We start from the raw sequence: 26,167 nt of genomic DNA, 5'->3' as shown, positions 1-26,167 counted from the left end.
CAACAGTTAATTTAAACATCCAGCAATTAAATAGACATGTACAGGGGCAAACATTTGCTACAAATCACAAAAAAAATCTGACTCGTGGTTACTCCAAAATATCTATCTAAAAAAAAAAAAAAAAAGTAAGGAGGAGCTGAATTACAAAGGCAAAGTTAAAACTAGCAAATAAAGTGAACCTGTATGCACTTTGATTACTTACCCCGCCGGATTGTGGTGCAACCATGTTTGGCCCTAACCTGGGGGTTGCTTCAAGTCCCCGGGTTGTGGTGTGTATACCTATACTTTGTATGGTTCTCTTTTCTAACTTATTTCTTTAGAGACCAAGTGTATCTTTCCTTGCGGGTGTGGAATGAAGGCTACTGGGATGTATCTTTTCTAGGCTAGTGTGAGTGATGCAGTGGGTTATGTGGATGCCATCTGGAGCCATGAGTACACATAAGGACCCTTTAACCCCTTGTATCTCATAACACACAAGGCCTTAACTCCCCAATCCAATGCCGCAAAACTTTTCATCATTATCATTCCTGCCAAGCAGATATCTGTTATTACAAAAAAAATAAAATTCTCCACTCATACCGACCATCTTTTTTTACATAAACGGTACCCTGTTTTCTATTTAGAAAATGCTTGGGATAAGACTAAAGGGGTAGCCATGTCTTTTTCTAAAATACTTTTTTACACTACAGCAGGAAATTAGAGACCCAGACAGGAAATACGTTTTGGAAAAAGGTTTAGATGGGGAACAGTCATGTACTTTTATTTCCTACTATGCCCCCAAATTGGGACAAGCAACTTTTATCACTAAATTGCTGAGAGCTCTGACACCTTTCCTGGAGGGCCAAGTGATTTGTGAAGGAGATACTAATCATGCTCCTTGTTCTGAGTTTAGACAAATCGAAACCCATCTCGCTCTACTCTTAGATGGCCCCCTAAATCTGGCACACGTGTGGCTAAAATACTGCATGCTCTTAACTTAATTAATGCGTGAATTTAACCCCTCTGCACATGACTACACCTTTTATTCTTCCCCTCATGCAACCTATACCCGTATAGATCATATTTTCCATTCCCATGGTAAGATGGAGCTTTACCATATCTGGGAATCTCTCTTACTGCAATCTTCTTGGCGCTGTACTCGGCTAATTATCCCCGCTTTTTTCGTCGCTTGCATGATTTTCTCTTGTGCTGGTAGATGCATGATCTTTTGTGTTTCGGGAAGATGTCCATGATCAAAATGGCCCTACTGCTTAAATTGCTTGATTTGCTACAAATCCTTGAAGCTTCACAGCCGGTTCCCTACTGTGCATGCGCAAAGCGCGCTGAATGGCCTGGTGGTGGTAAAAGGAGGAGGGGGGCCAAATGCGGTGAGGTCTCCTGGAAGTGGAGATGAGTACCTGTCAAACAGGCAAACAAGTGGAGCTTCCCCTTTTGGGTGGAGCTCCGCTTTAAGTTAATTTGGGGCCGTAAGGGTCCCAAGACTTCCCTGTGCCATACTTTATGTGCCAAAAACCAAGGAAAGGCTAGGTGCAGCTCATGAAATTATTGGTGGTCTATTCGCAACAGGAATGTCCTTATTGGGTGACTATTGAACAACAGACTGTTCTGACCTATACTATGGATGACGTCCTGCTAAAGCTAGACCCTCCGTTATGGCGCTCCACTTTCTTACTCCTTTGCCCTCTGGGATTGAGTTCACAATAACTCGGCGTTGGTTTCTGACTTCACTCCTTTAAATCACCTTTTCCATAAGCCGGCCTTCCCTCCAGGCATGGAAATTAGAGATTTTAAATGGTGGATGGATAAGAGCATCTACCGTATAGGACATTTTTATACATATAGAGAACCTTTCACTTTATCTCACTGCTTTACTACTTTAGAGAGGCCCCCTACTGAGCAATTTTGCTTCTCCTAAATCGCATTTTTTTTTATCGAGTCTCTCATCATCACCAGATCCTCCCTCCTAACAGCTTACAAACAATGGTGTACTAGAGATCAGGGCTCCAGGGATGACATTTCCATGGCTTATGCATCGCTGCTCGTCTCACCTTCAAAACATCCATACATGCTGGCATGGGAGAGGGATCTGGATTTTGAGTTAGATCCTGAGTACTGGTATTCTGTACTTCGGGTCTCTTTCAAGGGTATACTGAAAATCCCTTTGATAGAGGCAAGTATTAAAGTACTAACTAGGTGGTACTTGGTCCCTACTCACTTAGCCAGGATGTATCCATCAACTTCAGGGATTGCTTTAGAGGGTGTTCTTTCCAAGGCACCATGCTCCACATCTGGTAGGAAGGCCCCTGAATCAGGAGCTATTTGAGTCAAGTTTTCTCCATAATTTGTGAAATAACAGACATTGTGGTTGAACAACAACCTTCTATTGCTCTGCTGAATGGTCTCCCAGAAGGTGTGCTGTACCCTATGAAGTGATTAATATATTTTATGCTCTTGACGGCTAAGATCACCATTGCCGGGGCATGGAAATCACCCTATGTATCGGTTCGCCGCATGAAGCATAAAATGTCTTGGATCATGGTACATGAAAAAGTGGCTAGCATAATAAATGACAAACAGGCCCTCTTTGAATGCACCTGGGACCCATGGGCAAATTATGTGAAGGTACCTCTATCTCCCTTCCTTGGATGTTTCAGCTTGGTATCTTATATGAGTCCTAGGTCTCCTCCTCTTTTCTTTCCTCAGTTCTTTCCCTTTTCTCCTTACACCTTCTTCACATTGCTCGCTCTTGAGCCATTTGCTGTTCTTGTTTTGAATTCCTAAAATGTTGTTACAAAGTCATAAAGCAAGCCAATTCCTCATGTACACAGGGGAACTTTTGTTATGCTGATTGATATAATTCGTATTACTCATAATACGCCTGTGATAGAATTTTTATGGAAGCTCTGCCATCCAGATACAGTCGAGGTAAATCTAGGGCAGATGATTGAACTTGTTACTTACAGTAGTTGATTAGCGAGGTTGGTTGTGGTGAGCTGCTGCTTTATATACCATATTCCTTTTTGTGTCTTTTCTCTAAAGCACTATGTAAAATGTCAATGTATATTGGTTTGTTAGATGCGTACTCATGCTTGTAATTTCACAATGTTCTTTGAACATTAAGATTCTGCTTTTTGTATGTTTTTTTTTAATACACATAAGACTGTACCTTGGACCGAAATATATTTATTTACATGATGTACTTTTCATTATAAGGGGCTGAGCTGACTTCCAATGGACCTGAAAATGACAGTCCTTTACATTTGCTGAACTGCCAGATGTGAATCAATGTTGCCACCTATGGAAAAAAAGAACAAAAAAAGAGATTATTAAAAAGAGTACAGGGCCAATTTATTATGGGGAAAATGAGCACAAAAGTGGAGTAATTGCCCAAAAACATCAATCAGGGTTTCAGGATTTCTGTTTATCATTTCTATTAAATGAAAACTAAAACCTGACTAATTGCAATTGGTAATAATATTCCTGCTTGATGATTACAAATACCATTGTTTACATTAGAGTGTCACATAGATTGGGACACTTAGACCCCTTTCACACTGAAGGTGTTTTGAAGGCGATATAGCGTTAAAAATAGCGCCTGCAATCCGCCCCAAACAGCTGCTCTATTGTCTCCAGTGTGAAAGCCTGAGGGCTTTCACACTGCAGCGGTGCGCTGGCAGGGCATCAATAAAAGTCCTGCCACCAGCTTCTTTGGAGCGCATTAGCAGCGGTGAAGTCACCGCTGCTAATGCGCTCCTGCACATTGAAATCAATGGGCAGCGCTGCCGTACCGTTGGCAATACGCCACTGTAGCGGCGCATTGCAGGCGGTATGAACCCTTTTTCGGCTGCTAGCGGGGGTTAAAAGCGCCCCGTTAGTGGCCAAAATGCACCGCAAATCTGATGGTAAAATAGCAGCGTTTTAACGCTATTTTACCACCGATGCTATGGGCGTCGGCAGTTTGAAAGGGGTCTTGCAGTTTAGCCATGAGATGACATGATGGCAACCTTAGTTCATCGATTTAAATGACACTCAAAAATGTCTTAGCCCTGGCTACCTTATTCTTAAGCTCTTCATACATTTTTTTCTTTTTTGATCAAGCAGTTGGCTGATCAAAAAAAATAAAAAAATGAACAGATTCCCCCATTCACAGATGTAAGGTGGATATAGAAAGCTTCCCCGCTGCTCTATTGTATTCTGACAGTTGGACGTCTCCACTGCCAGAATGTACTGATCAGTGCTGCAGCCAATTGGCTGCATTTGCTGATGGAACACCAATTTTCCTGTTGCTAAAAGAGATGATTACTAAGTTGACTCCTCTCAAATGGGAATGGCCATAGATGACCGGTCCCTGCTGAACCAGCTGAATTTCCATCAATCTATGGCCAGCTTTAGATCTTAAAAACAACTGCTCTACTAAAAAATGAATCAAAATGGCCATGACACTGCTTTCAAACCTTCCCCTCAACAAGTCTTGGGGAATTACACTCATACCCATTCCTCCAGACCTACAACCCCCCAACAAACTAATCAAAAATTCACATTTTCTATCACTCTCTTTCATCCTACCCTGTATTCTCTGCTCAAGAAACAATTTACGTTGGCCAACAAGACAAAAAAATAAAAATACTTGAGCTTGATGCCTTTTCCTTTTTAGTATCTAAAATATACCTAAACCAATGAGCAAAAAATTGGATATATTGCAGCTTATCAGTCCTAATGCCTAGTACACACGATCAGTTTTCCTGACGGTCAAAAGACCGCTGGGAAAACCGGGAACCGGCTCGGTCCCTTTTCCCCTGTACACACGGCCGGTTTTTCCAACAGGAAAACTGCCAGGAGAACTTTGGTCGGGAAAACCGGACGAGTGTATGTTCCCTCGCAGTGTTGCCCATAAGAAAACTGCAGGAAAAAAACATGCTGCGATTCGCGGCGAGAAAAAAGAGAACATGTTCTCATTTTTTAGACCGCAGTTTTCCTGTCGGGAAAACTGCTAAGGAGCATACACATGTCCAGTTTCCCCGGCCAAAGGAAAACACGGTAGTTTTCCCGAAAGGAAAAACGATTGTGTGTACTAGGCATTAGATGTAGTGGCTGCAAACGTTATTTCTCAGACCTAAAACCTCTTTAGCAAATGTATAAAATACCTGTTGATCTTGCCAAAAACACAGTGTCCTTTTCACTTTCTGTTTGATGAATTAAAAGCACAAACAATCTCATCTTTCTTGTGAATACCACTGGTCCCATCAACCCCCCCCCATGAAATGGAGATAAAAAAAGGCAAGCGGTGTTGGAAGTCCAGTCTGTGTGACATCTATGGCTTCCTCTACAGATACAGTGGAGGGGTGAGTAGAACCAGCAAAGGACAGTCAGTGTGTCTTTGCGGTTTGCCAGGTAAAAATAGAATAAAGGGAAAACTAAAACAGCCATCACATTACTTTTGTTTTGGGTTTAGATAAACATTCAACCAAGAAATCGAAAAACAACCATCAGACTCTAGTGTGTAAATGCAAAGATGACCATACTGTATGTTGTAGGTATGCAGATGAACAGAGCAAGTAATGTTAAAACTGCGCCCTGTATATTATGTTTATGCATCATTAATAAATGATACAATTGTATAATAAAAACGGTTATAATATAAAACACTGGTAATTTAGCCGTGGACAGTACTGAAATATTCTGGGTTGTATTTGTTATAGCCTGTTGTCCTTTGATAAGAGTAGTCCATAGACATAAGAGGCTTCCAAGCTGCTCTATGGAAAACTAGCTTGAGTTTGAATAAATATGTCTGCAGGTTACTAGACAAATGAATAGGAGCTGAATTTCACTCCTCTCCAGCCAAACATTTGTGCTAGTCACAGTGACATATGGCAAGCTCCAAAGTAAAGGTGATTTCTTTTTTGGATGAAGTGCTGGGTAAAGTGTACATGAAATTGGATTCCCGTATTTACACAGCACAGTTGCTTTGTTATGTCAAACCTGAAAATATTCAGTGTTCATTACAGAGCCTCACGTAAGTACACAGGAATATAATGAGGCAAATAAATGGTGTAACTCCAGTCAGCATAAATATATCCCCACCGGATAGTAAAGTTTAATAGCTTGTTTAGTCTAGGGGGGTTGTAGAGCAGAGGAATACTTACCTTATTCCTTGCTTTTGATATGTGGCGAGCCCTTGATGTCCTTCTTGTACAATGCAGGACTGCTGATCATGAATTGTAAGCAATGACGTTGGACAAGCTAAGATCAGATGAGCGGAAAAAAGAAAGACAGGTCTAACAGTGACCTACCCTTAAAACCATTAAACAAGCTAATAAACCTTGCTATCTGGGGTGTTGCATTAAAAATAAAATTGTATTGCTAACTCAAGTTCAGCTTTGAAGAGAACCTCACGTCAAAAACTACATGCGATTACTGAAAAGAGAGCAATCTTGATGACCCTTATGATCCATGAAAAAATGTCTAGCGTCCTCCACGACTCCAATGCAAAATTCCTTAAGGTATGGGCCCCGTGGTGGTCCTATGCACTCCCTAATCTACACCCGACTAGTCTAGGACTCCAAATTTAATTTGACCCCCATCTCCAGCCTGAGGGTCCCTCCTTTCTCCTTCTTTGTTTCTGGGCTTTTTGCTCGCTGCTCTGTTCTATTCCCGCATTTACAGGCATCAATCATTTGGGCGCCAATTAATTTATTGGCCAGAATAAATGTTTTTTCCTGTCTATTCAAATTAATTAACGCTCAAGTGATAAACGCGCCTAGTGTTAACGTTCGTTTAGACGCGCTCCAAAGTGCCAAGTGTTTTTTCTGCCAAAACTCTGCTGCTCCTGGACGCACTGGCAGTGGATTTTTTTTTTCGTGCCTCTAAACGACTCTGCTTCTAAACTCCTCTAAAAGCTTACGTGTTTTGGACATAGGATAACATGCAGGGGCAAGAAAACAAAATGCCAGACACCCCTAGGAGTAGCTGAAAAAACGTGCAGTGTGTATAAGACCTTACACCCCAGTCACACCGATCGCGACACGGAAATTGTGCTACTTGACTTGAAGTAGCACAATTTCAAAGTAGCATTTTAGTGCTACTTCAGGTGTGACTTGGAAGACATCTGTGCGACTTCATGCACAGATGTCTATGCAAGTTGCACCTGAACTTGCAAAAAGTAGTACAGGAATTACTTTCAAAATCGATGCAACTCCGACGGAGTCTCACTGATTTGACTGTTTCCAATGTGGACAATAGGGTGCGAAACTGTCAAATCGCATGATAAGTTGCACAGGTGTGACTGGGGGCTAAAGCTCAATTGTAGTCTAAGCTTTAACAGTTTATGTAAGGTCAAGGAGCATAGAGAATTTTTTTTTTTTTTTTAAGTATTTCCTTTATCTATTGTCTAATATTGCTACCCCAAACTTGGCAGCTTGCTAGAGATGAGGACCGCTGCCTTTGTGTAAGAACAGTGGTCTTTCTCTAGCAGTCCAACACACCCCTTGCAGTCACATCTACTGAGGAACGCTCATGCTCACTTCTGATTGGAGCATATCGGTTCTTATCTAAAGTGGGCTGCCAGAGACTGAGAATTTTGGGTAGCACAAATAACAAAAAAATGTAAAGAATGACTAAAAGACGTAAATAACAGACAGAGTATATTCAATGTTAATTTAACAACTTTTTCTGCTAGTCCTAATAGAAGGAGTAAAAGGGGACATTCGACACCTAAGAGATTATATTTAGAACAAACTTCTGTGATTTATCACATGCAGAAAAGGTGGAAAAAGGTATCAGTGTATACAAAGCATTTCAGGCAACAATCTGAGCATGAGGAATTTATCCCTTGCCTTTCCTGAAATGACAAACACCTGGTAGATTAAGGCTGTTTGGATTGGTTTGCCTCTACCTGAGATTAATGATGTAGGTAATACCTCTAACACCTCATCCTTGGTAAGTGAGGCCTAATTCACAACTATGAGTGTGCACCCAATACACATAATAATTGTGTTTTATCATGTGCTGATATCCTGCTTTAGCATGCAGGTTCACTACATAAATTTAAAGTAAAAGGATGTTACAAGTTTGTCCATTAAACAATAAACCATTGCAATTTTTCCTTTGTACTGCTATGAATAGAAAATACTTCATACGAACATCATCATTTAGAGTCCAAAGATGTTGATTCCTTCTATATTGAATGGTCTCTGTTACGGCTGTAGCAGCTGTTGTGGAGCAAGAATGGGAAAGGAAGTGGAGAAGGTACTTGGCATATCCAGCCATTGTCATAAAACCTGCATTTTTTTGTTTTGCAACAGAATAAAACAAGCCATACATGATGCATTTTTTTCATTCAACCAGTGGGTTGATTTTTTTTTATATATATATTTAATCCCCCCCATCAACACACTTGGTGTTGATGGAGGAATCCCTCCCATGGAGCTATTGTATTCTGACAGTGGGTAGAATTTCCCAACATCAGAATACACGCATTGCTGTTGCCAGTTATAGATGGCGACACTGATTGAGCAGGAAAAAAACAGACAGGCTGGTTGTACAGAAGCTTACGGAGAGATCAACTTCTGTACAACCAACCTTGATCATAGATGTATCTAAATTCAGCCAGTTTCTGCTTAACTGGCCGAATTATGATCCATCTATGGCCGGCTAAAAATTTGAGTAAGCCCCTCTACCTATTTTATTGCAGACCCTTACCCAATTGTCAATGCTACCATGGCCTGAGCAACTTATATTACTGGCCTGCACAGAGTCCTGACCTTAAACAAATAGAACACCTTTGGGATGAATTAGAGCGGAGACTGCGAGGCAGGCCTTCTTGTCCATATCATTGCCTGATCTCACAAATGCGCTTCTGGAAGAATGGCCAAACCTTGTGGACAGCCTTCCCAGAAGAGTTGAAGCTGTTATAGCTGCAAAGGGTGGGACAACTGAATATTGAACCCTACAGACTAAGACTGGTATCCTACTAAAGTTCATGTGCGTGCAAAGGCAGGCGTGCCAATACTTTTGGTAATATTGGGCCAGATTCACAAAAGAGATACGACGGCGTATCTCTTGTCGTATCTATGCGGCTGATTCATAGAATCAGTTCCGCATAGATAGCCCTAAGATCAGACAGGTGTAATTGACTTACACCGTCGGATCTTAGGATGCACTACCTCGGCCGCCGCTGGGTGGAGTTTGCGTCGTTTTCCAGCGTCGGGTATGCAAATTAGCAGTTACGACGATCCACGAAGGTTTTCGCGTTCGTTACGTCGTCGCTAGTAAAAAAATGACGTCACATCGCGCAAAGCACGGCGGGAATTTCAAAACTGAGCATGCACAGTACGTCTGGCGCGGGAGCGCACCTAATTTAAATGGTACACGCCCCATTTGAAATGGGCGGGCTTGCGCCGGACGTGTTTACGATACACTGCCGCAAGTTTACAGGTAAGTACTTTGTGGATCAGGCACTTACACTGAAAACTTGCGGCGGTGTAACGTAAACGGGTTACGTTGCGCCGCCGCAATAGTACCAGAATCTGGCCCATAGTGTATAAGTAATTGTATATTATAGGCTGAAACATACAACAGTATACTCTAGAATAAAATATGATGGAGGAGGAACAGAATAATAGAATGGTAATCCCATTAACAGAACATAATGGTAATGCCATTAATGGAACAGAATGGTAATCCCATTTATATGGGATATAATTGCGAAAGAATGGTATATTGCTTTTTGGTGCTGGAAACAGTGCAAATTTAAAATAAATACCTTTCTCAAACTGTCTGAGGGAGTGGATTGATCTTTTATTATCATCATCTAAACAAATGCATTGTTGTAATAAGAAAAAGAGCAATATCTGCATTACACATGTTCAAAAAAATATCACATAAAAAAATAAAATAATATCTATCTTAATGCAGGGTTTCTTCTCATTTGACTTTCAGTTCTGAGCAAACTTGGAAAATAATGAAATAAGATGTTTATCTCTGTGGATTAGGACATTTTTGTCCAATAGATCCCAGCGTGTTAGGTTGGGTAATTATACTTCATCTACCATTATCCTTAAAGTAGAACTAAAGGTAAAAAGTTTGTATTGTCTTCTGTAGCATATCCCCAGCTGAAAATGTAGCGTGTCCACACTCTCTGACCACCATTTGCTCTGTTAGGTTATCAGTTTCTGACAGTCCTCTAAAGCACTTCATATACTGAACATTATGTCTGGTATTTTGGTGATGTCAGGGGCCATATTTGCTCACCGGTTGACAACCATTGATTTATATAGATTACTGTGAAAAAGTTTTAGACAGATGTTAAGAAATGCTGTAAAGTAAGAATGCTCTCAAAAATATACGTCTTTCATCTGCTGCTTTAAGTTTCCTTGGCCAACAACTGCATCTACGGTCCTCAATGTTTCCCGATTGATGGTGTCCTTAATGCTGTGAAATACAGGCCGATACATCTCCATAGGGCCATACCACCAGGAAGGCGTGTGGTTGGACTTAAATTTATTCTGCAGAAGGTCAATGACCCCAAACATACAGCCAATGCCATTAAGAATTATCTTCAGTATAAAGAAGAACAAAAAGTCCTGGAAGTGATGGTTTGGCCCCCACATAGCCCTAAACTCAACATCATCGAGTACAGAAGGATTTTAGGCAGTCTACATCTAAAGAAGGGCTGTGGTTGGTTCTCAATGACCAATTACCTGTCGAATTTCTTCAAAAAATGTGCAAGTGTACCTAGAACTGATACTCTTTTGAAGGCAAATGGTGGTCAATTCAAATATTAATTTGATTTGGATTTCTTTTCTGTTCATTTATTTTCCATTTTAATAATTTACAGAATTTTTTCACACATGCATAAAGCTTATATACTTTATGTTGCTATGTGGAGTGGATTGTTGTCAAGTCAGTTTACAAATTTCCTCAGACTCCATTTATTCCCAAAGGACTACTCAAGATTTAGCCCGAAACGGTTTCTGCAATAGTGATCCTTCCCTTTTGGCCCAGAAGACCATGGTTTCCTTCAGTGTGGAGAATGAGGTTCTGTCAGCTGATTCCACTACCTTCATGTCAGCATCTCCTGGTTCAGAATGTGGTGTTTCATCGAAACCCCGGCAGAATGAAGTTAATGGCATGGAAATTGAAAGGAGATCTCTGTGCCAGTTTGATTTATCTGACTGTATAGTGGGCACTTTATTGCAGTCTTGAAAGAAATCGACCAACTTTACCTACTATCAAACCTCATTCTCCACACTGAAGGTAACCACAGTCTTCTGGGCCAAAAGGGGGGATCACTATTCCAGAAAACATTTCGGGCTAAATCTTGAGTAGTACTTTGGGAATTAATGGAGTCTGAGGAAATTTGTAAACTGGCTTGACAACAATCATCTCCACAAAGCAACATAAAGTATATAAGCTTTATGCAGGTGTGAAAAAATTCTGTAAATTAGGAATGCTTTCAGAAATTGAAGTGCTAATATTTTATTTCATTAATTAACAAAATGGAAAGTAAATGAACAGAAAAGAAATCCAAATCAAATCAATATTTGATTTGGCCACCATTTACCTTCAAAAGAGGATCAGTTCTAGGTACACTTGCACAGTTTTTGAAGGAACTCGACAGGTAATTGGTTATTGAGAACCAACCACAGCCCTTCTTTAGATGTAGACTGCCTAAAATCCTTCTGTCTCTTCATGTAATCCCAAACATACAGGATCTGGCGTGTCTCGGCAGAGAAGAACTGGAACCCCATGTTGCCTATAGTATCCAATATTTTAGAGTTCCTGCAAAGGGGTCTGGAATGCGGCTTAGCTTACAATTCATTAAGAGTCAAAGTCTCGGCTCTATCGGTCATCTCAAACAAGAGGTGGGCCTTCGATCTGTTAGATGTTTGCTTCCTAAAAGCAGCTATGAAAATCAGACCACCAGTAAGGTATTTTTTCCCTAAGTGGGATTTATCCTTAGTCTTGAAATCTTTGTCGCTTTCTCCGTTTGATCCTATTTCCACATGCTCTTTGTTCCATCTAACTCTGAGGACTATATTCTTGACAGCTATTGCTTCCATAAGGAGAGCATCAGAGCTTTGTGTCTTCTCATCTAAAGAGCTGTACTGCTTGGCGCTTCAAGACAGAATTGTGCTAAGACCGGTGCCAAACTTTCTTTTTAAAGTTTCTACCTCTTTTCATATGAATTGGGAGTCAATCTTCCCAGCCTTTCCGTAAGCTGGTTCAAAGGATGAATGGAAAAAGTTAGACCTAGTTGTTTCTCTGGCAGGCTACCTTGAACGAACTAAGGATATCCTGTAAGCAGGACAATCTTTTTGTCTTTCCCATGGGTCTAGAGAAGGGGTTGGCTGTTTCCCCAACTTTGTTCTCCTGGATCATCAAAACGATACAAATGGCTTACCAATCTCTGGGCCTTCCACACCCTTTAGAGGTGAACACGCATTCTACAGGAGGCATGGCGGCCTCTTGAGCGGCATATGCTAAGGTTTCAGGTTGAAGTAGTTTGCAGAGCAGCGAGCTGGAGCACATCTAATACTTTTATTCACCACTACAGGGTAAATGTGGTCCACCGAGGTGTTTGGTTCTACGGTCATTGCGGCAGCTGTAAATTGTTTAGCAGCATTCAGGTTTCAGTAGTTCTTTTCCTTTTGCAGTGGTTTCCCTCCCTCCTTGATGGGCATTGCTTGTTACATCCCGTGGGATTCCCCACCCAGTTTCCGTTGCGAGGTGGGAAATTGTGAAGACTGACTGTGGGACACAGCCGCACTTTATAGGCTAGTTAAGAGGTTGTCCTGGAGGGGTCAGAGGGGGTGGGGCTGACCTGTGCTAGGCTGACATGAGGATCCAGGAAAGTAAAATTACAGTATGTAAGGAAAACAATTTTGCCTAATACACAGACACACATACAGGATATGTACTTTATGTTGCTATGTGGAGTGGATTGGTGTTGAACCAATTTTGGTCTTCAGTTTGCAACAACAATATCAACACGTATCATATTATCTTTCTTTACTTAATGTCCATTTAAAACTACATGTTCTTCTAAGACTACCCTATACACAGGGTGGCAATGCTGGCATGTATTTTAGGAAGTGGAAAAATAACATCTACTGCCAGGATCAACAGGTAAAGAACTATGTTACAAGGGGACAAAAACAGCTGCATCCATCAGAGGACCCATCATTACAAGCGGCTCCTGCAGGGGTAAGCATTACATTAAATTATTTAGCAGCTTACCATTCTTTAGATATGATGGTTGCATAAGTTTTCCTTTTTTTTGGGCTTTTCCCCTTCTGTTTTTACCTGGTGATTTGGCCAGCAACACACCTCCTATATTAGCATGCCCCACTATGAATGAATGAACACAGGGGGCACAACAGACAGCTGCATTGTCCGTCTGGGGGAGGGGGGGGGGAGTGTTAATATGTATTAGCAAATTTAAATACACAAAAAATTTAAGCCAAACTCCATCTAACACTTTACAATCAGTTACAGCAAACTGTTTTCTTTTTTCTTTTTCGGATAAAGGTTTTCCATAAATAAATAAAAGCTGATCATTGTAAGCACCCCTTTCTACTAGTGTTAATGCGAGTCTACAGTATATATGTAGTTTTTAATTGTGCTCATAGTTTAAATGTATCCTAAGATTCCTGAACCTAACTTTAATTCATAACACAAATCACCCCCTGCAAGATTGCACCTCTCTTATTGGGCTTTACAACTATCTGTTTTGAAAGCTACCTCTCCTGCATCGAGATTTCACAACGCTGACATTCGGATGCCAAATACTATTGATCTGGCTGAAGAATGTGCATGCAACCAAAACTACAATAGTTCCCCGGTAAACAATACATGTAATATTTCCTTACTCATGACAAGCTATGGCAGTGTGCTACGCTGTAGGCAAGTTATTTCGTATGTATTTTGAGTTTCTGACTGTTGTCATTCATTAATTATAAGGGTAGTAAGGGAGAGAAACTCTTCCTTGTTGCCTAGCAATATTATATGAAGGGAAACTGAGAAGATCTGGAATGTAAGATATCACCGGATACCCAAGTTTCTCTCTGCAGCTGCTACTACCCAGTAGTTACAATTTTGTAATGCTGTCACCTTCCTATAGACTTGTCAGTTGTCAAGATATCTCACAACAATGAAAATGACAGGAACATCAAGCGCAAGTATTTTAATGAGTTGCTGCAGAGAAATACTAACAGAGAGCAAAGTATAAATGCAGCTTATGACAGCACTTATAGTCGATAATAACTATTTAAAAAAAATACTATACAGATATATTTATATTTATATTCACATACTGATTAGAAAACTGGTGTCCTCTTCCTCTTTTGTCTCCACGCCATGGTCTTTGTCCTGATAAATAAAACATGGAAAAAAACTAAAGCGAATAAATTATGACAAGATATCACTAAACATCAACTGCAAATAATCTGTAGCCTTTGCATTGCGATTAAATAAATGGGCTGTTAATGCACCGCAACTAAACAAAAACTAGACCTGCAGCTTTTTGTTTAATCACAATACAACCTAACACATGGTATATGCTTTGGGGTGCGCTGCAACCCACCCCACCACATAAAGAGCTGTAAGTAAAGATAAAAACTCCCAGGCACCACATGTAAGGGTGTATTTTATGCTATATTCCAAAGAACAGATTCACAGAAGAAATACGCCGGAGTATCTACTGATACTCCGGCGTATTTTCAAATTTGCCACGTCGTATCTTAATTTGTGATTCACAAACAAGATACAACGGCATTTGGCTAAGATCTGACAGGCGTACGGCTTCGTACGCCTTTGGATCTTAGGCTGCAATACTTCGGCTGCCGCTGGGTGGAGTTTGCGTTGTTTTCCAGCGTCGGTTATGCAAATGAGCTTTTACGGTGATCCACGAAGGTACTTGCGTGCGTTATGTCGTCGCAAGTCGTTTTTTCCCGTCGCAAAGTTAAGCCTGCTTTTTCATGGCTTAACTTTAGACCAGCCATGTTAAAGTATGGCTGTCGTTCCCGCGTCGAATTTTAATTATTTTTTGGCGCAAGTACGTTACGCACGTCGCCATTCACAAACACGTCGGGGCGCCATCATTTTGCGCAAAGCACGGCGGGAAATTTCCAAACGGAGCATGCGCAGAACGTTCGGCGCGGGAACGCGCCTAATTTAAATGGCACACGCCCCATTTGAATTAGGCGGGCTTGCGCCGGACGGCTTTACGCTACACCGCCGAAAGTTTACACGCAAGTGCTTGGTGAATCAGGCACTTGCGCTGAAAACTTGCGGCGGTGTAACGTAAAGACGATACGTTACGCCGCCGCATTTGTACCTGAATCTGGCCCCAAATGCTTACAAAGACATCCATGTTCATAAGCCCTTAATAAGAAAATGAATGGTTGAAAATATACAGCTGTGGGCTGTATGCCTAGCAATGAGTAAGTACCTCCTTTGCACATGGAATATGAACAAGTGTTTACTGCTGCCTGTAGTGGTACTTCTGTAAAAGATTTGAGCTGCTGTTGGTAGATCTGATTCGCATTCACCATTATCTTCTATGGCAGCAATTCTGAACCATTCAAGGAACCCTAGGATTCTTCCAGATGTTCCTCTGTTTGATCCAATTTCCACATTTTCTTTGTTCCATCTAACTCTGATGCCGCGTACACACGACCGTTTTTAATGTCATGGAATAAACAATGTATTTCTCGACGTGATTCTTATCAAGCTCGGGCAAAGCACGGTGACGTACAACACGTACGACGGCACTATAAAGGGGAAGTTCCATTCGGATGGCGCCACCCTTTGGGCTGCTTTTGTTAATTTCGTGTTAGTAAAAGTTTGGTGAGAGATGATTTGCGCTTTTCAGTCTTTGTGCTTTTCTGTTAAAGCGTGACAAATGTGCTATCTCCATTACAAACTTGCTTCTAAGCATGCACGTTTTTTTCCCATCGTTAAAGCCTACACACAACCGTTTTTCATGACGTGAAAAAGAACAACGTAAAAAACAACGAGAAAAATTATAGCATGTTCTAAATTTTTAATGGCCATTTTTCACGTCGAGAAAAATGCTCTGGAGCCTACACACGATCGTTTTTAATGACCAATTTAAAAAATTTAATTTTTCTCGTCATGAAAAACGGTCGTGTGTACGCGGCATGAGGACTATATTCTTGACGGCTATTGTTTCCATGAGGAGCTGTGTCTCTTCCTCGATGTGTGACTTATTGTCCTGAGTCCTCCTATCTGGAAGAACCAGTGCCATTCTGACTACCACTCTAATGGGGGAATATTGCTTACTAGCTACCAATGTAAGGGACATTTTTCCACTGACTCATAAATAATTTGTTTCAGAAGGGGTTCCCCCGATACCTGAAAATTATTTTACTGATTCCTCTGGGGATAGAAAATTTATAAAACCTACTCTATTGAGTAGACCCACTTATTCACAGCTTATATATGGCCAATCATTATTGTGGGTTAGCTAAAGAGTCTTCAAAACACATCCTGTGACCCCATATATCACAGGGGACCATCATCCTGTTTATGGGAACAATAAACAACGTTGGAGTTCATGAACTGCTACCTGTGTTACGTCTGCCATATTCATAATTTCCTTGGTAAGGACCTTCTGTGTCTTCAAAGTCTGCACGTGGTCCTAAGTACAACAAATTCAACAAATGACTTGTCTTGGGAATACCTGGATTTGCATTAAAATTGTATTGTTTTCACAACATACAGTATAAAGTCATTGGACAGTGTTTATTATTGAGAAGGTATCTTACTTATCTACCTTGGTGGCTTGTGGTCTGGAAAATTTGGTAGTTCCGCACTGTTATACACGGAAACTATTCTTCCAGTTGCAAACTATACATGTTTTGTAGTTGCCCGCTTCTTCAAATTTTCTGACACAAATTGGAAAAATGAGATGTATGTTAACATACTCCTGAAGAAGCGGGCAGCCGCGAAACATGTAGAGTTTGCAACTGGAAGAATAGTTTCCGTGTATAACAGTGCGGAACTACTGTGTACATCTAATTTTTCAAATTTGCGCCAGAAAATATATGCTCCACATATAACAGCATCTGGTGTCTAGTATCTACCTATTTATGGTTTTTATGATGTATATTTTTGTATAATACATTTTTATTTTTTGTAATCTTACTGTGCAAGTCCATATCGTACCATGAAAGTCCATATTGCCTCCACAATATTCAAACTTTCTAAAAAGTGAAGATATACAACTATGAGGCTATAGGCACAGACCTAGACCTAGGCACCCTCACAATACCAGGAGGTGCACTGCTATTTTCAAGAAGAATTTAGGACAAAATGCATATTTTTATGAATACTGAGACATACCGTATTAAAAGCGTTAGTAAAGGAATTTCTTTTTTCCTTTATAATAACAAACATGTGATACTTACCTCCACTGTGCAGTTCGTTTTGCACAGAGTGGCCCCAATCCACGTCCCTGGGGTCCCTCTGGGGTCCCTCTGCGGGTGTCTCTGTCCTCCCCGCAATTACTGACCACAGTCATGCGAGAGCTCGCATGGTGGTGTGTAATTGCGGGCGCGCTCCCGTGATATATCACTCGGCCCCGCCCCTCGGCGCGCCATTGGCTGCTCTGCTCTCAATCCATCCGCTCTAGCCAATCAGCGACCAGGCTGAGCGCCGAAGAGGATCACGGGACCGCGCGGGACTTTCGAGGGGTCAGGTAAGTATAACAGGGCTCGGGGGGGCAGCAGCATCCAATGTTTTTTCACCTTAACCACTTCAATACCGGCCCATTGTAAAATGACGTCCACAAAGAACCTCTACCGTTCAGAGTGGACGTCATATGACGTCCTGGGCTTTGTGGGGGGGATATCTGAATGATGCCTGCAGCTAGAGGCATCATTCAGATATCCTTCTTTTGTGCCGGCGATTCTGCACAACGTAAGAATGGTCATAGCGGTGGTTCCGGCGCTAGATCGTTCTTACAGGTGGGGGGAGGGGACATCCCCCCCTCCCAACGCCATCCGGTGCTTCTCCGGGCTCTCCCGTGCCATCGGGGGCCCGGAGAACGAATCGTCCGGCGCTGGCAGGAACCATAGAGATGACTGGTGACCAGATGGTCACCAGTCATCTCTATGACCATCGGAGGACCCGGGCGCGATGTGATGACGTCACGCCCGGGTCCCCGTATGTAAACAAAGCCGCAATTGCGGCTGCTAAGCAACAGTAAGCATGAGATCGGTGAATTTTTTTTCACCGATCTCATGCTTTCAGGCCTGGAGGAGAGATGCGGGGTCTTATTGACCCCGCATCTCTCCATAAAGAGTACCTGTCACACACATTCCTATTACAAGGGATGTTTACATTCCTTGTAATAGGAATAAAAGTGATAATAATTAAATAAAAAAAAAAAGTGTAAAAAAATAAATAAATATGTAAAAAAAATAAAGAAATACATTTTTTTTTAACGCCCCTGTCCCCAGTAGCTTGCGCGCAGAAGCGAACACACACGCAAGTCCCGCCGACATATGTAAACGCCGTTTAAACCACATATGTGAGGTATCGCCGCGTGCGTTAGAGTGCCAGCAACAATTCTAGCACTAGACCTCCTCTGTAAATCTAAACTGGTAACCTGTAAAAATTTTCAAAGCGTTGCCTATGGAGATTTTTAAGTTCCGAAGTTTGGCGCCATTCCATGAGTGTGCGCAATTTTAAAGCGTGACATGTTAGGTATCTATTTACTCGGTGTAACATCATCTTTCATATTTTTTCAAAAAAATTGGGCTAACTTTACTGTTTTGTTATTTTTTTAATTCATGAAAAAAAAAATCCCAAAAAAAGGCGTTTACAAAATTATTGCGCAAATACCGTGCAAGATAAAACGTTTCAATGACCGTTGTTTTATTCCCTAGGGTGTCTGCTAAAAAAACATATATAATGTTTGGGGGTTCTGCGTAATTTTCTAGCAAAAACATTATAATTTGTACATGTAGGAGAGAAGTGCCAGAATAGGCCTGGTATGGAGGTGTGTATAAAAGCCCTGTATGGAAGTGGTTAATGCATAGAATGCATTAAGGTGAATTATTTTTTCTTTACAACTCCTTTAATTGTAAATGTCTTCTATAATATACAACACATCTTCACTTCTTTAGGTCAGTTCCACTTCAATATGAAATATGGATTCTGAATCTGGTTTCTTTAGGCAGTAGCACACATTACATACAGTATATGAGTCTCATAAGTTCTTTGCCCTTATAGTCACGTACTCTAGTTACAGGTATGTGATGACAAATGTGAAACCTAAAATGTAGTCTTCAAAACAACTCATCAGACATGATGATCATAGATAAAATGTTTCTTTCATCTTAACCCTGTGTTTGATTAACAGGAAATAACTGGAAACTCACTAGTAATAATATAATTACTTTAAATGTCAAAAGTCATTGAAATGTATCATTTTCTGCTTCATTTGATTAGTTTGACTGACGCTAGTGACATTCTTATGAGCCCAAAAGCAATGTCAATTTTGCTGGGACAAATTCTTGAACGACTGAAGTAGGTGGCTTATATGGGTAGATCAATGACTTGAGCAAATGTACATCAATGTTGCCTTTTTTAAATCACTGTAGACTGGATTATTTTTACAGTATTGTGATTTTATTTAATGTGGCAAACATCTATACTAGTTATCACAATATGTTTACAAGCATACCTCTGTTATTTTGATGCTGCCTTTGAACATTCCACTGTTGGTGTCTTTCAGAATGATATTCATATTGAGGATTGTATTCCGATTGCTGATGCCTGCTAAACGAGTTACCGGAACTCCCAGAACTGGACCTTACTGTAGAGAAAAAACACAGGCATAATAATAGGTTATACTCCTAATTTTAGGATTGATCCGCATGAAGGGCCAATTTACACCACAATTTTTGCATTATGGATGTGTTTTTGCATGCCTGTTTTTTATACGCTCTGGTGCATTTTTCCCCTCTTTTTCCTTCATCTAAATTCTGGACATGTGCGCTCTGGTACGTTTTTTTTTTTTTTTATATTTTTATTAGGTTTTAAAACAAACCAACAAACAGAAAGAAACATACAAAAAAACAACAATACCACCAGACAACCTGGTCATAAAAATTAGGCGATACACTCAAACATAGAAGAATAAACTGACATTAGTGCAAAATATAAAGTAGGCACAGTGGTAAAAGGCTCAGGTATAATGCCGGGATATAGCAAAAGCGGAGGTCCAGACAGGCACGGCCCATCAATGGTCAAGCTAGAGTAGTACAATCAGTGCTGGGAGAGGGTTAGCGGACTAGCCAACCATCTACCCCAAATTTTGTGGAAGGTTTTGTTCCGTTTCCAGAGTTTAAAAGTAAGTTTATACAGTGTGATAGCGTCATTAATACGTTTTAACCAGAGGGATTTCAGAGAGGTCTTTGCACCCTTCCAGGACAGTAAAATAGCTTTTTTAACATAGAAGAAGAGTATACGGAGCAGTCTCTTGGCATGTGATGATAGGTGTAATTCGCCAAAAATGCCTAATAGGCAGTTTTTGGGGTGGATTATGTTTGGGAGGCCTAGCGCCGATGAGATGAAAGCACCTACTTCTTCCCAGAAGTCCCAGACTACTAGCATGACTAGAAGCAGTGTAAGAAATGGGCCTCTTGGACACAGCCGCGGAAAGAGGCAGCCGAGGGCAAGAGACCCATCTTGTGTAATCTAGCCGGAGTGAGGTGGGTTTGATGAAAAATTTTGACCTGTATGATGCGGTCCCGGGAAGCAATAACAGAGGTTTTATACGTATCACTAAATTCTGACCAGTCCTCGTCTACCAGGGAGATGTTCAGAGAGGTCCATTTTACCTGAGCTTTGCGAAACCTGGGGTTAAAGTCAGTCATTAGGGCTGCATAATAGGTGAAGACAAGTTTAGTGGGATCTGGCTGTCTGAGCAGTTTTTCCAATGGGGGCAGGTCAGTGGGATCATCCAGGGAGCCAAACTGGGCACGAATAGTGTGCCTGAGCTGGTAGTAATAAAATAGGTACAATCTTGGTAGATCGAAGCGTAGCTGAGAAAAATATTTAAAGATTTAAAGCCCTGAGCGTTGTACAGGTGGCATAAATATTTAACCCCCCTGGAGTACCAGTGATTGGGATCAGGAAGGGTGTATAGTTCCTGCAGATTAGGGGTAAACCACAGGGGGTTGTTGGGAGATTTCAGCCAGGTATGCCTGGATACTTTTGTGACAATATAACGGAAAGAGGAAAGGGAAGTGGCAAGTAGGGAGGTTCCGGGGTGATCTGGGACCCGGCCTCTGTAGATAATATTATGTAGGGTTTCCAGAGAAGATGCGATGGCTCCCTCCGTGGAGGTACAGGCATTGGCCGGAACCAGGCACAGTCAATCGTGGATGTGCACCAACTGGGATGACAAATAATATAGAAAAATTTGGGAAATGCCAGGCCTGCCAAGTGCGCTGGCAACTGTAGTGTTTCAAGTGCTACCTTGGGGGAGCCACCCTTCCACAGGAAAGTAGTACATATTGAATCTATGGGTTTAAAAATAGATTTAGGTATTTTGCAAGGGGAATTGGCAAGGATATAGAGTAATCTTGGTAGATAGATCATTTTGAGGACATTGGCCCTCCCCATAAGATCCAGAGGAAGATCCATCTACTGCTTGGTCTGCTCCTGAAGGCGGACCAATAGAGGATCTAAGTTATTGGCGACATATGAAGATAAAGGGGTCTGCACCAGAACCCCAAGGTACCTAAAGGAGGATACCACTTGAAGCTTGGAATCCGGGTGAATCAGGGGAGGCTCAGCCACGTCTAGGAGGAAAAGACTAGACTTATCCCAATTCACTCAGAAGCCAGAATAGTCTCCAAAGGTATTAATCTCAACTAACAGGGCCTGAAGTGATTCATTAGTATCAGCCAGATACACCAATGTGTCATCCGCATAAAGTGAAATGTGCTCCTCTATATTAGCAATTGGGAATCCTCTAATCGAGGGGGAGGAGCGAATGCGAACCGCAAGCGGCTCCATGGCAAGGGCAAACAAGAGGGGTGACAAAGGGCACCCCTGTCGTGTGCCCCTAGTAATCCGAAAGGGGTCAGTGATAGAGGAATTGACCAAGCTACCGGGAAGGTGTAAAGGAGTTTTATTCATGCTACAACACGTGGGCAAAAAACAATACATCTGTGCTCTGGTACATTTTTGATGCATTTGGCTCCATTCCAGATGTGTTCCATTCAGAAACAAGTGCGGCATGTTCTAGTTGACTCCACTGGAACTAGGGCCATTTGAATACATGGAAAACACTGTGAATGCAGATTAAAAATGCACTGGACTGCATCTGGTGTGAACCAGCCCTAATAGAATAGCACACTGGTACTCTATTTTTGATAGACACATCAATAAGTAATCATATCAGTAATCAATCTTTGATTACAGCCCACCAATTGTTTATCATAGTGGCAATCAGTTTTTTCCTGAACTACACCAACAGTACATCCCACTACCAAAACGTTATCATCTAGGTACTTTTTGATTGACCTCTGCTAACAGTCCATTGTAAATAGCCATAAAAAACTGAGTTTTTACTGCCAACCCCAAAATCTAAATCTACAAACTATTCAAAAATGTATACATACACTTAGAGGAAAGCCTAAAAATCATATTTTTCTAATACATTCATTAAAATACCAAACATTTCAAATCTTTGGCAAAGAATATACACAAACATACCCAGATATACACAAGCCCATGTTGCCTGAGTGTCAGTGTCCAATCATAAGTATGGTATATATAGTCCACATGTATCCATATATCCACAAGCAAATCAAAGCCAATATAGCAAGTAGAATAAGCAATATCCACTTGTTATATTGAATTTGATTCGCTTGATACAGTGATGAAAATAAGTATTTGAACACCCTGCTATTTTGCAAGTTCTCCCACTTGGGAATCATGGAGGGGTCTGAAATTGTTATCGTAGGTGCATGTCCACTGTGAGAGACATAATCAAAAAAAAAAATCCAGAAATCACAATGTATGATTTTTTTTAACTATTTATTTGTATGATACAGCTGCAAATAAGTATTTGAACACCTGAGAAAATCAATGTTAATATTTGGTACAGTAGCCTTTGTTTGCAATTACAGAGGTCAAACGTTTCTTGTAGTTTTTCACCAGGTTTGCACACACTGGAGGAGGGATTTTGGCCCACTCCTCCACACAGATCTTCTCTAGATCAGTCAGGTTTCTGGGCTGTCGCTGGGAAACACGGAGTTTGATCTCCCTCCAAAGATTCTCTATTGGGTTTAGGTCTGGAGACTGGCTAGGCCACGCCAGAACCTTGATATGCTTCTTACAGAGCCACTCCTTGGTTATCCTGGCTGTGTGCTTCGAGTCATTGTCATGTTGGAAGACCCAGCCTCGACCCATCTTCAAAGCTCTAACTGAGGGAAGGAGGTTGTTGCCCAAAATCTCGCAATACATGGCCCCGGTCATCCTCTCCTTAATACAGTGCAGTCGCCCTGTCCCATGTGCAGAAAAAAACCCCCAAAGCATGATGCTACCACCCCCATGCTTCACAGTAGGGATGGTGTTCTTGGGATGGTACTCATCATTCTTCTTCCTCCAAACACGGTTAGTGGAATTATGACCAAAAAGTTATATTTTGGTCTCATCTGACCACATGACTTTCTCCCATGACTCCTCTGGATCATCCAAATTTGGTCATTGGCAAACTTAAGACGGGCCTTGACATGTGCTGGTTTAAGCAGGGGAACCTTCCGTGCCATGCATGATTTCAAACCATGACGTCTTAGTGTATTACCAACAGTAACCTTGGAAACGGTGGTCCCAGCTCTTTTCAGGTCATTGACCAGCTCCTCCCGTGTAGTCCTGGGCTGATTTCTCACCTTTCTTAGGATCATTGAGACCCCACGAGGTGAGATTTTTCATGGAGCCCCAGTCCGAGGGAGATTGACAGTCATGTTTAGCTTCTTCCATTTTCTAATGATTGCTCCAACAGTGGACCTTTTTTCACCAAGCTGCTTGGCAATTTCCCCGTAGCCCTTTTCAGCCTTGTGGAGGTGTACAATTTTGTCTCTAGTGTCTTTGGACAGCTCTTTGGTCTTGGCCATGTTAGTAGTTGGATTCTTACTGATTGTATGGGGTGGACAGGTGTCTTTATGCAGCTAATGACCTCAAACAGGTGCATCTAATTTAGGATAATAAATGGAGTGGAGGTGGACATTTTAAAGGCAGACTAACAGGTCTTTGAGGGTCAGAATTCTAGCTGATAGACAGGTGTTCAAATACTTATTTGCAGCTGTATCATACAAATACATAGTTAAAAAATCATAAATTGTGATTTCTGGAATTTTTTTTTTGATTATGTCTCTCACAGTGGACATGCACCTACGATGACAATTTCAGACCCCTCCATGATTTCCAAGTGGGAGAACTTGCAAAATAGCAGGGTGTTCAAATACTTATTTTCCTCACTGTATATGGATACAATACAAGTGGGCTATATTAAATTTTTTCAGCTTTTCAGTAATAATATACTTATGATGGAACACTGAAAGGCAAGGGCTTATGTATGTTTGTCTATATTCCTGGCCAAATATTTTTAGTTTTTGGTATTTTAAGGAATATATTATTAAAATGTGATTTTAGGCTTTCCTCTGTGTCATATATATATATTTTTTAAATATTTTGTAGATTTCGGGGTTGGCAGTTAAAGTAAATTTTTTATGGATATTTTGAGTTTACTGATACCGACGACTCCCCCCCAACCATCATTCATTATATTATATACAATTTTTTGCTGTAGTTAATAGATAATTTCACCAAGGATAGGGTAGAGGTCCTGGTATTGAGGCTCTTTTTATTGTGTTTTGGCTTCAATAGTCAATTTTTTTGATCAACCCACAGCAATAGTTCTTCACTCCGATGCTCCACTGTTTGATTGTCCTCCATCACTAGTTCATACTTAAATTTCTAAACTTGTGCTACTATATTATATTATGTTATTCTATAAATTCCTTCAACATACCTGTGGCTACACACATTATCGTTAGTATAACATGTAGGTGTGAACTATACAGTACATATAGAAGCAGTTGATAATAAGTCATGTAGCGTTAAATTGTGAAAGGGTGTTGAGACCTGCGCTAATGCTGGTGACAGACTTCCTCAAGAATGTCATTTTTGCTTTTGCACATAGTTCTGTTTTCAATGAAGTATAGAATTATTTTGTTAAAGCGGTGGTTCACCCATAAAAACGACTTCCCCCTATTACACTGCCCCCCCGCATTACAATACGAATATGCCATTAATTTTTTTTTGCCTGCTGTACATACCTGGGTACAGCTATTCACCCGTGTCCTCCGGGTTGCGAGTCCCGCGGGAGTGGGCGTTCCTACCATGGCGGTGATTGACGTTTTGACTAAAAAACTAGCTCCCCCCGTCGCGTAAGCAGCGTCACGATTGGCGGAAGGAGCCGAACGGCGAGTCGGCGCTATACTGCGCCTGCGCATCGCAGTTCGGCTCCTTTCGCCAGTCGTGACGCGGCTTACGCGACGGGGGGGAGCTCATTTTTTAGTCAAAACGTCAATCACCGCCATGGTAGGAACGCCCACTCCCGCGGGACTCGCAACCCGGAGGACACGGGTGAATAGCTGTACCCAGGTATGTACAGCAGCCAAAAAAAAATTAATGGCATATTCGTATTGTAATGCGGGGGGGGCAGTGTAATAGGGGGAAGTCGTTTTATGGGTGAACCACCGCTTTAAGAAGGTTTTTATTTCCTAATTATCTCCTGCTACTTTAATAAAAACTGGATACAAAGTAATTTGGCTTCATACAAAGTAATAATAAAATAATAATAATGCTGAAATACCAGGTTTTATCATGTGCCCACGCAGCAGAATGATTAGGTCCTCTCCTCCTTAAAGTATCTATATTTTTGTCTTATAATTGCAGTGAATGCTGCGAGGATTAGGGTACAACAATGCTAATGTCATCTAGAAGTAAAAAACAAGCAGGTATATGTCTCACAGTATGTGTTTAAACCAAATCTGTGTCGACAAGAAAAAAGGCAAAGTCGTAGAGAGCTTGTCATAGAACACAAGAAGGGAAGTGATCT

General features: G+C 41.2%; 1 protein-coding gene across 1 annotated transcript in view; it reads right to left on the bottom strand.

Annotated features, from left to right (window-relative positions):
• Positions 1-311: 311 nt before the first annotated feature.
• FAM120B (family with sequence similarity 120B) overlaps positions 312-26,167 on the bottom strand; it is a 219,847-nt gene continuing 193,991 nt past the window's right edge. Inside the window, exons 9-12 of the mRNA XM_040351053.1 lie at positions 19,712-19,843; positions 16,589-16,660; positions 14,313-14,367; positions 312-3,295 (exon numbers count right to left, since the gene is read on the bottom strand). Of these exons, the coding sequence (XP_040206987.1) occupies positions 3,283-3,295; positions 14,313-14,367; positions 16,589-16,660; positions 19,712-19,843 (272 nt within the window). The 3' untranslated portion in view covers positions 312-3,282. The remainder of the gene's footprint in view (positions 3,296-14,312; positions 14,368-16,588; positions 16,661-19,711; positions 19,844-26,167) is intronic.

Source organism: Rana temporaria, chromosome 4 (genome assembly GCF_905171775.1).
Source record: "Rana temporaria chromosome 4, aRanTem1.1, whole genome shotgun sequence".
In the NCBI taxonomy this organism is placed as follows: Eukaryota; Metazoa; Chordata; class Amphibia; order Anura; family Ranidae; genus Rana; species Rana temporaria.
Note: the sequence above shows the minus strand (reverse complement) of the source record. Positions and strands in the feature narration are given on the sequence as shown.